General features: G+C 57.2%; 2 protein-coding genes across 2 annotated transcripts in view; both read left to right on the forward strand.

Moving 5' to 3' along the window:
- CBX6 (chromobox 6) overlaps positions 1-3889 on the forward strand; it is an 11830-nt gene extending 7941 nt beyond the window's left edge. Inside the window, exon 5 of the mRNA XM_027870884.1 lies at positions 2867-3889. Coding sequence (XP_027726685.1) covers positions 2867-3889 — 1023 coding nt within the window. The remainder of the gene's footprint in view (positions 1-2866) is intronic.
- Positions 3890-9556: 5667 nt separating this feature from the next.
- NPTXR (neuronal pentraxin receptor) overlaps positions 9557-9844 on the forward strand; it is a 37428-nt gene continuing 37140 nt past the window's right edge. The window contains exon 1 of the mRNA XM_027871208.1: positions 9557-9571. Coding sequence (XP_027727009.1) covers positions 9557-9571 — 15 coding nt within the window. The remainder of the gene's footprint in view (positions 9572-9844) is intronic.

A 9844-nucleotide genomic window follows, 5' to 3' on the forward strand; every position in this document is an offset into this window, starting at 1 on the left:
TTCTCTCCTCTTCCTCCTCTCCCTCCTCCTCCCTCTTTTTTCCTCCTCCTCATCCTCTCTCCTCCTCCCCCTCTCCCTCCTCCCCTCTCCTTCTGTCCTCTTCCTCCATCCTCCTCCCCCTCTTCTCCCCCTCCCTCCTTCCCCTCCCCCTCCTCTCCCCCCTCTCCTCTCCTCCTCACCCCTTCTCTCCTCCTCCCCTTCCCTCTTCCTCCTCCTCCTCCTGTCCTTTCTCCCCCTCCTCCCTCCCCTCTCCCTCCTTCTTTATCAGGGCTCTTGTTGTCATCCTTGTAACAATGCCGGACATTAGAAGGGATCTGGGTTGTTTATACTCCCAGAGCTGGGACGGCTGCCAGGGAGGCATCTAGTGCCACCGTGTGGCCAGCGGGGTCATTGCAGAGGGAAGCCATGGGGTGGGGGTGGGGAGAGAAGGGAGCATGCATTTATTGAACTGGGGCCAAGCCTGGTTCTCCTCCGACGGTACTTGTGGGGTGAGTGGAGCAAGGCTGAGAGAGAACCTGCTTAGGTTCCAGGTCCTGGCACTAAAAAGTCACCGACCTTGGAGATGGAGGACAGGGTGTGCATCCCCTGGTCACCTGGAATGAGCCTCAGTTTCCCCGTCTGTAAAGTGAGGGGGTCTGAGTGACGAGGCCCTTCCTAAGGATGGGGGCGGGGAGCGCGCCTCTCCCCCATGGAGGGGGTCACCCTGGTCTTCCTCCAGCCATTCCTTTGAGGAGCTCAGTCTCATATCATGTCCTGACCTCACTGCTCATCAGCCTGGGTGGCCCTGGAAAGTTCCTGCCAAGCTGCCTGCCTGGCGTGAGATAGGCCTTCCTCTCTGAGCCTCAGGGGGGATTGCCTAGATGGTCTCTGAGGACCCATCCAGCTTTGAGATCCCAGGATTAGCCATGTCCTAAGCTCCCTCCCAGCTCTCATATCCCCTGTTCTCAGGCCCCTCTCAGCTCTGACATCCCCTGTTCTCAGGCCCTTCCCAGCCCTGACATCCCCTGTCCTAAGGCCCCTCCCAGCCTTGACATCCCCTGTTCTAACTCCCTCCCAGCTCTGACGTCCCCTGTTCTCAGGCCCCTCTCAGCTCTGACATTCTTTGTTGTTGGGTTTTTTTTTTTTTGTTTTGTTTCGTTTTGTTGCTGTTCTTGTTTTAATGTCCAGTGATGGACCTATTCAGTCAGTGCTGCTGGAAGCCAGAAAGGGGAGTGGTCACGGTGAGCCGGCCAGTCGGGAACCTCTCCCCATTGGCCCTAGAACCAAAGCTGGGGGTGGGGGCCAAATTCCTGGGGCAGTTTATCTTTGCCTTTGGATTGTGCTCAGAGTGACGTGTTTTGCACGTCTGCCCAGTCTGGGTGACGCCTCCAGTGAATGCCTGCAGTTGTTATGATCGCTTCCTCCAAGTGCTTGGTAGCCTAGCTGGGGCCCTCCGGGCATTGATGGGGGCAGGCAGCAGAGAGGCCACTATCTTTCCCTGGGAAGGAGGGGAGTCGGCTGCTACCTTCGGGTACCTCCCTACCCCCTGCCCCCTTTCCCATCTGGACTTTCCTCCACTTTGTCACCTCAGTCACAGAGTACCAGAACTGGGGAACAGCAGGGCACAGAGCCCTGGCTCTGGGGTCCTCTGAGGACCTGAGTTCAAATCTTGACTCAGATGTTTACAAGTTATGTGACCAGGCAAGTCCCTTAGAGTCTCTGTGCCTCAGTTTCCTCATCTGTAAGATGAAGGGGTTGAATCTGATAGCTTCTGAGGTCCCTTCCAGCTTTCAGTCTATGATCCTGTCATGTCCCTGGCCTCAGCTTCCTCATCTGTAAAACTCTGAAGGGCTTGGACTAAATGACCTTTGAAGTTTCTTATAATTCCCAAGCTGTAATCCTAGGTAATTTCCTCCCTCTGGGCCTCAGTTTCTTCATCTGTAAAATGAGGGGCTAGATGACTTTTGAGCCCTAAGGCTGTGGTCCTGTGAACAGAGACCATTCTGACTGGCAGGAATCTTAGAGATTTCTTATTCCACCTTCACATTTCACAGATGAGAAAACTGAGGCCCAGTGAGTGGGGAAGGGCCCCCACTCAAGGTATTGATCAGACATTTATTCGGCACCTGCTTAATGTGTCAGGCCCCATTCTAAGCCCTGGGATACAAAGGGAGCTCACATGGGGGTGATGTGACTTCACCTGAAGAGAACCATGTACGAACAAGAGAAATCGGGGCGGAGGCGAGTCTGTCTCAGGAGGAAGGCACCACCAATAATGAGGACCGGGCAACAGACCTTCTTGCAGGAGCTGAGAGTTCTGGGAAGCCAGAACTCAGATACTTCCTAGCTGGGTGACCCTGGCCAAGTCACTTCATCTCTGTTTACCTCAGTTTCCTCATCTGTAAAATGGCAGCCTCCACTTCCCAGGGCTGGTTGAGAGTCATATTTGTAAAGGGTTTTGCAAATCTTACCGCGCTACACAAGCACCAGCTGTTATTATTATTGTTATTGTTAGGTGGAGGGGGAGGAGAGCTGTCTGATTAGAGAGGAGTGTGCCAGTTGGGAGGAGGGACGAAGGGACCAGGTGGGCCCCCCTCCAAGCAGCCCAAGCTTTGTTAAGTCAACTAGGGAAGGATGCCTGGCTTTTCCACCAGAGGGCAGCAGAGAGCCAGGTGAGGCAGGCCCCCTTCCTCCGGGCATTTCAGAGCACTGACAGAGGTGGAAGGGACCTTCTTAGAGGTCCTCCTTCTCTTTTGCAGGGGGGGGAGGTTGAGGCAGGGCTGGCGCCTCCAGAACCCTGGCCTCCTGCCCCCTGCCTCTGGCTGTGCTCCCAGGTGGGCACCTCACCTTTCCTCCGCCTCTCACCTCCCTCTGCCCTGCCCTGCAGGCCCGCGCCCAGGCTGAGGCCCTGCGCATCGCCGATGTCCACTTCTCGGTCAAGCCCGGCTCCAGCTCGACCTCCCCCAAGCTGCACTCCAGCGCCGCCGTGCATCGTCTCAAGAAGGACATCCGGCGCTGCCACCGCATGTCGCGGCGCCCTCTGCCCCGGCCGGACCCGCAGAGCAGCGGAGGGCCGGGCGCCGGCCCGGGCATGAGGCCGCCCATCTCGCCCTTCTCCGAGACCGTGAGGATTATCAACCGCAAGGTGAAGCCCAGGGAGCCCAAGAGAAGCCGCATCATCCTCAACCTGAAGGTCATCGACAAGGGTGCCAAGGGCGCTGCGGGCGGCGCGGGAAGCGGGGCCCTGGCTCGCCCCAAGATCCCCTCCCGCAACCGGGTCATTGGCAAGAGCAAGAAGTTTAGCGAGAGCATCCTGCGCACGCAGATCCGCCACGTGAAGTTCGGGGCCTTCTCCATCTACAACAAGCCCTCGCCTAGCCCGACGCCACCCCCTGCGCAGGCCGGCAAGGCCGAGGCTGGGGCCTCCCAGGGCCCCGCCCCGCCGCCCAGGGGGCTCGTCCTGGCCACGGCCCCCTACGACATCCGCAGCTCCGGCTCCTCAGGGTGCACCTCCCCGACCCCGCACTCGTCCTCCGACCCCGACGACTCGCCCCCCAAGCTTCTCCCGGAGACCCTCAGCCCAGCGGTCCCTGACTGGCGCGAGGCCGAGGTCCTTGACCTGTCCATCCCGCCTGAGTCTGCGGCTACCAGCAAGCGGTCACCCCCGGGAGGGGGCGATGGGGGCCACACGCCCCCTTCGTCCTCGCCCCCACGATCCTCTTCCGACCCCGAGCAGGAGGCTGGGGACTGGCGTCCAGAGATGTCTCCCTGCTCCAACGTGGTGGTCACAGATGTCACCAGCAACCTCCTGACCGTCACCATCAAGGAATTCTGCAACCCTGAGGATTTTGAGAAGGTGGCGCAGGGGGCTGTGGGTGGGGGTGGGGGAAACAGCGGGGGGAGCAAATGAAGGGAGCTGGTGGTCTCCAGCCGGAGGGGAGGGTTGACTTGGGCATGGGTTGGGGATCCTCTCGTGCCCACATTCACTAGCGTTTTGATCTCTGCTCCCCCTGCACCCACGCACACCTCCCGCCTGTCCTTTGCTGATTTTATTTGGCTCACAGGCACCCCACTTCTCTCTGACCCACTCCCCAGCCCTAGGGGACAGGAAGGATGGGGCAGGGCTTGCCTGAGATGCGCTGGGGCTGCCTTAGCTGTGGGTGGGTGGTGGGTGCAGGACCGACAGTATTCTGTCTGTGGGAGGTCAGTGGAAGTGAGGAAGGGGCAGGTGTGCGCTGGTTTGTCATGAATGAGCCCAAGGCTCCATGCTCTTCCTGGTTTCTTGCTCTGGCCTTCCACCAGCCTCTGACACACACCTGGGTCCCACCCTGTCGAGGGCTGCTGCCTCCGACACCTCCTCACTTGCCCCGGTGGCATCGGGAGCCCAGGCAGCAAAGGCGGCATCTGGCCAAGTCCTCCTTGGGGTTCTGGGTCCCGCTCTCTCTCCTGCCCTTTCCCCACCGCCAGGACCTGGGTACCCGGAGCTCACATCTGTTCACTCTCGGTGCTAAATTGGCAGCTGACAGGGTGCTCTTGAGACCTCTCCTCTCTTCCCCTGCCCCCAGGTGCTAACTCCGTCCTCCTCGCCACCCTCGCTCCTAGATTTGGGAATGGGGGGGGTGTCCCACCTCCCATTGCTGTGGGTAGATATGGAGGCTGTGGCTGTCTCTATGCCCAGCATCCATGACCTGAGGCTCCAGGGTTCGAGGCTCTGATTGGTAGCATGGTCCCCAGCCTGAGCAGCTGCAGTGGCCCCTGTGTGGCAGGGACACCCCCTCAGCCCGCCGTCCACACCCAGACTGGGGACCAGGCAGCTCCCCTGGTGGCCAGCCCTCTCTCTATCCCCTGCTAGCCCACCTCCTTCCTAATTCCTCTTTGGGGTAGATGGGCTGAGAGAGTTCCCCTCCCCTCCCCTCCAAAGACACCCAGGATCTGAAGTGGGCCCCTAGAGTTCGTCAACCAAAGGTGCTAGCAGAGCCTTCTGGGGACACTGTCCTTCCTGTGTGTGTCTGTCGCATCTTGGCGTGTATGTGCCTGTGTGTATGTGTGCACTGTGGGGTGGAGCCCCCTCCTTCCCAGCCTTCCCCACTGCTGCCCAAGCACTCTGTATTGGAGCTTCAGTCTCTGTGTGTAGAAGGCTTGCTCTTCATTCTGCTTTACCTTCATTGGCTGTGGGAGTAATTAGCAAATCCTCCAGCATCTCCTGGGGCCTTGGGGGCCCCCCAAAGCCCCAGGTCCCTGGAGATCTTTGGCCTTCTCGTCGGCTCCTGCTGCATGCTTGGCAGCCTGTTGGGACCATCATGGTCTTTTCCTTGTTCTCTCTGGCCCTGGGACCCAGAGAGCTGGCCGCAGAGCTCAGCCTCCTTCTAGGAGGACAGAGACCCCAAATCTTCTCCACCTTCCCCCGAGGATCCTGATCTTTTCTACTTTCCAGGGGCAGGAGCAGACCCTCAGGCCTTCCTTCTCTTTCAAGTGGCTTATCTGAGTGGGGGGAAGAGGGGCTTCCAGAAAGGGGGAGCTGGCAAAGGGGGGATCATGTTTTCTCCAGATAATATACTGTGCTTGATTAGAGGGTAATTGTTTGGGGGAGTAGATGCGTCTTGTCCAAGATGGTTGTTTGATTCTAGTTTGAGCTGTGTGCGTGTGCGTGTGTGCGTGTGTGTGTGTGTGTGTGTGTGTGTGTACATGTGTACATGTGTGGGTAGGGATAGAATGACTCCAGAAAATAGAAAGGGAAGCAGAAAAATGGAAAAAGAGCCCCATCTGTCCCCTCCTTCAGGGCCATCCCAGTAGTGCCCACTGGCCCTCCTCAGGACTTGTTAGAAGTAAGGGCCGCTGGCCTTGGAGGGTCCAGGGACGGTGGCCCTTGGGGCATGGGACACATGGGCCCATCCTTTCCTTCCCCTGGTGAAAAGGACCAGAACCCTCCATTGACTGGTTGACTGTCCAAGTGCCGGTCAGCTGTCCCTCTTGGAAGAGCTGGCCTCCCTCCCCACCCCTCTGATGAAAGTTCACCTGGGCGCCCAGATCTGGCCGTTTCCCAGGGACCCTAGAAACGTGTTTTCTGAGAGTCTGTCATTTGTGAAATTTTTTTTCTTTCTTAAAAAAGGGTGGGGTGGGGGGAAAGTCGTGTTTTCAAAGGTGATTTTATGATGGGAGAGTGAAAGAACTAGTTTTACAAGAAAAGAAAAAAAAAGACAGAAAAAATATTGTGGAATTCCTACAGGGAGGGGGAAGAAAGAGATATTTAAAAAATAATACTAATAATTGTGATTGCACAGCTGTGGTGGGGCCATCAGCCGGCCGTGTGGAGGGAAAGCCAGCATTGCTGATCTCTGGAGCAGGTGGGGAACCCGTCGGGGGTCCTCTTGCTCTCCCGTTCTCCCAGCTCGACTAGAGATTAGAGTGGAACCCTAAGAGGTCCACAAAGTATCCCCCTCCAGAGCCTAGGGGAGGAGAAAGGGCCAAAGTGAGACAGCTCAGTGTCCCACCATGTTCACCCATGACAGGATATGGGCCCCAGGTCTTCCTTTCTACTTCTTCCTCTGAAGGTAGGACATGGGTGAATAGGGTGTATGGTGCTGAGTGGGGCTGGCTTGGGAATGGGTGAAGGGGAGATGGCTAGACCTTGATGAGGGGTCCTTAACCTGGCCATGCCCCAGAGGGTAGAGAAGGGCTCTAGGGAGCAGAAGTAAGAGGCCCAGGGCATGTGAATTGGGGTGGGAGTGGTGTCTTTGCAGCCTCCTGAGGAGCAAGGTCCCTTTGCTTCAGGGGAGAGAGACCCCCCCCCCACCCATGGAGGACCATGGTAGAGGAGCCCCAGGGAGGAGGATAGGCTTTAGCTGATGTAGGTTACAGCAGTTCCTCCCTGCCCCCCCCCTTAATAGGGAGATGCCCACCCAAACCTTCAAGGCCCAGGAGTAGAATCTTTCTGGGCCTTAGGGTCCCTAGCCGCCCTGGGGGGACTGAGTGCCTCCTCTCCTAGCCGGGGGGTGCCCCATCCCCCAAGGCCTCAGCTGCTTTCCCCTTTGCCCCATAACCAGGCAGAAGCTGCAGTCCACTGCTCTTTATTTTTGTACACCAAGTCCCCCAAACCCCGTTTTCCCAAGCCTGATTTCGTCACAAGAGCTTTTGGGGTTCCCCCACTGTCCCCACTTGTCATATAGATACTAAGGTCTGGTCTCATGTGTGAGACTGTTCCCGTCTAAACTGTGCGACCCCCCCCCCCACCAGCCCCCAGATCGCCTTCTCTTTTCCCCATCTGTGAACTGGGTTGGGGGACGTGTGTTTTTCAGAAGCAGTAAATGGGAGGTCGCAGCTGGGATGCCCGGGGCCCAGGGCAGGGCATCCCTGCTGGGCACCATACCTGCTCTGGAGGGCTGTACAGCAACCCCAGCATGCAGCAGCCGCCGCTGCCGGGCCAGGGGAGCCATGGCAGCTTTATTCTTAACTATTCTTTATAGCGCTTTACGATTTTCAAAGCACTTTCCCCATCTGTCGTCTCACTCAGTCCTGGGGAGGCAGGTATTGTTACTACTATTTTAGAAGGATAGGCAGCCTGGCGTAGCAGATAGAGAGGCTGCCTCGGAGTCAGGAAGACCTGGGTTCCAGTCCCAAGTCTGACACACCCTGGCTGTGTGACCCTGGGCAAGTCACCTACCCCTCTGGGCCGTAGTCAGCTCTGAGACCAGAAGACTCACCATTCTGTGCTGGTTTCCTTAGCTGCACCCCTGCTTCAATGAAATCAAAATCCAGTCCCCCGAAAATGCTTTTTTAAGATGAGGGAGACTGCCCTGGAAATAGAAAGCACCTTACCCAGGATCACACAGTAAACAGCAGAATCGGGATCTGAACCCAGGTCTTCTGACTTCCAAGTCGGGGACTCTTTGCCCTACCTTGTGCTGCTCTCTGAGGTGGGGGGGGGCCGGAAGTCTGGGCAGGGGAGGAGATGGAGGGGAAGGCCCAGGCTCTCAGAGTGGGCTTTGAGGGTAGACCTCCTTATTCCCCCTCCTCCCATGGGCACTAGAGGCGCTCAGCACTGGGGCTCGCCAGTCATCCCTCTGGGCACCCAATGATGGACCTGGGCTATTCTCTCCCCAAAGAGGAAAGCCAGAGGCAGTGATACAGAGAGCAGGTCTCCGAGGCTGCGTTCGTTTACCCTCTTGTCTGGCCCCTCAAAGGTGATTGCTAGGAAGAGATGGATGAAGGAAACGGTGGGGCCTGCCCTTTCTCGAAGGTCCTGGGGGGATCTGTCCTGTTTGATTGTGGCCGGGGTGGTGCCTCTCCCCACTCCCTATGGTAGCCGGGGTCAGGCTCGAGGCCTGTGCCTGTCCTCGTCCAGCCCCACCCCATCCCCCACCCCCTTCCACCGTTTTGCACTTCTTGCCTTGGAGAGACCAGACTGGTCTGATTCCACCCTGTGTTGGTCTCCGGTTCTCATGCACTGGTCCAAGGTCGCCCCCCCCAGGGCTCTTGGAGACCCACTCTGTGCCCCAAGCCCCCACCTTGGGAGGAACCTTGCAAAAGAAGGAAGTTTTCCACCTGGATTTCTGATGAAAACCCTCCCTCTCCATCGTCCTCCTGAAGCTTGGTACGAAGGGAAAAGCTGAGGGTTCCCGTCACCCCCTTTCCGGATTGTTCCTGGGATTTGGGAACAAGGCCTAGGGGAGGGGTGGGCAGGGAGAGGGCAGGGAGGTGGACACGAGGCCCACCTCCCAGCCCGTGCCTTCCTGTGTGCCAACGTCCTCCATCCAAGTGAGCTCCTGAGGGCCCTGGGGGCGAGGGATTCCCTTTGCCGGACCAGCTGAGGTGGAGACTTTGTTTTCATTTTTAAAAGCTGAAACAAAACAAAACAGAAAGAAACAACCCTTAAAAGGAATAATGTATCTTATAATTTTTTTTAGATTTTTAAAGAAAAACGCATTTAATGAAAAGCATTGTGCACGAATGAATTCTATATATAAATATATACACATACATATCTCTCTATATTTTGGGAGGGGGTCCTGTCATCTTCTCATTTCCAGGATGGAGTGTGTTGGCTCGGTTTCCCCGTGTTCACTGTTTGAACATCCAGCTCCAGCTGGCTAAACTCGCCCCCCTAGGGGGGCGGGGCCGGGGGAGGAGGGGAAGCCCCTGCGCACGCCTGGCCCGCCTCCCCGCCTTTGTCGGCTTTGCGCCTCAGCCTCCACGCCCTCCCTTCCCCAGCTGATGTCTCGGGTGGAAAAGCCGGCTGGTCTCGGGGTTTGGGACCTTTTTGGTTCTGTTGGGTTTTTCCTGGTTGTTTTGTGCTGATTACTCTTGTATTGTACGTTTTGTTTCTCCTGCTGCTCTTCCGTATTGTATCAATGCCAGGAATGGGGAGTTAAAAGCCTATTTTGCCCCCCAATAAATTGTTACATTCCAAAGCTGCAGCTTCCTCCGGCCCCAGCCTCGGCTGGCGGCCTGTCTCTGGCTTCCTTTCTTTCTGAAGGGCGGGCTCCCTGGGGTCTCCATCTCTGCAGAGTAGCACCTTCATCAGTGCTCCTGGACTTGATTTCATCTTAATGGTTGCCTCCTGATCTTGGGAGTCGGGACCATGGCACCTGTGAAGGTGTGGACAGACCCCAAGCCAGCAGGAGACTGGCCAGCGCCAATTCCAGCCTTGGTTTCCTTCCTTTACCGGCCCCCCTTCTCTGCCTCTGAATGGCAGACTCCTCTCTTTCCTTAACTAGCACTTAGGACAGAGGTTGTCAGTCAACAAGAATGTTAGGACCTAGAATGTCACAGCTGGGAGGGAGCTTAGAACAAGAAGTGTCAGGGCTGGGAGGGGCCTTAGAACAGGAAATGTCAGAGCTGAAAAGGGGCTTAGAACAGGGGATGTCAG

Source organism: Vombatus ursinus, unplaced genomic scaffold, assembly GCF_900497805.2.
Source record: "Vombatus ursinus unplaced genomic scaffold, bare-nosed wombat genome assembly UNPS02003292.1, whole genome shotgun sequence".
Lineage (NCBI taxonomy): Eukaryota > Metazoa > Chordata > Mammalia > Diprotodontia > Vombatidae > Vombatus > Vombatus ursinus.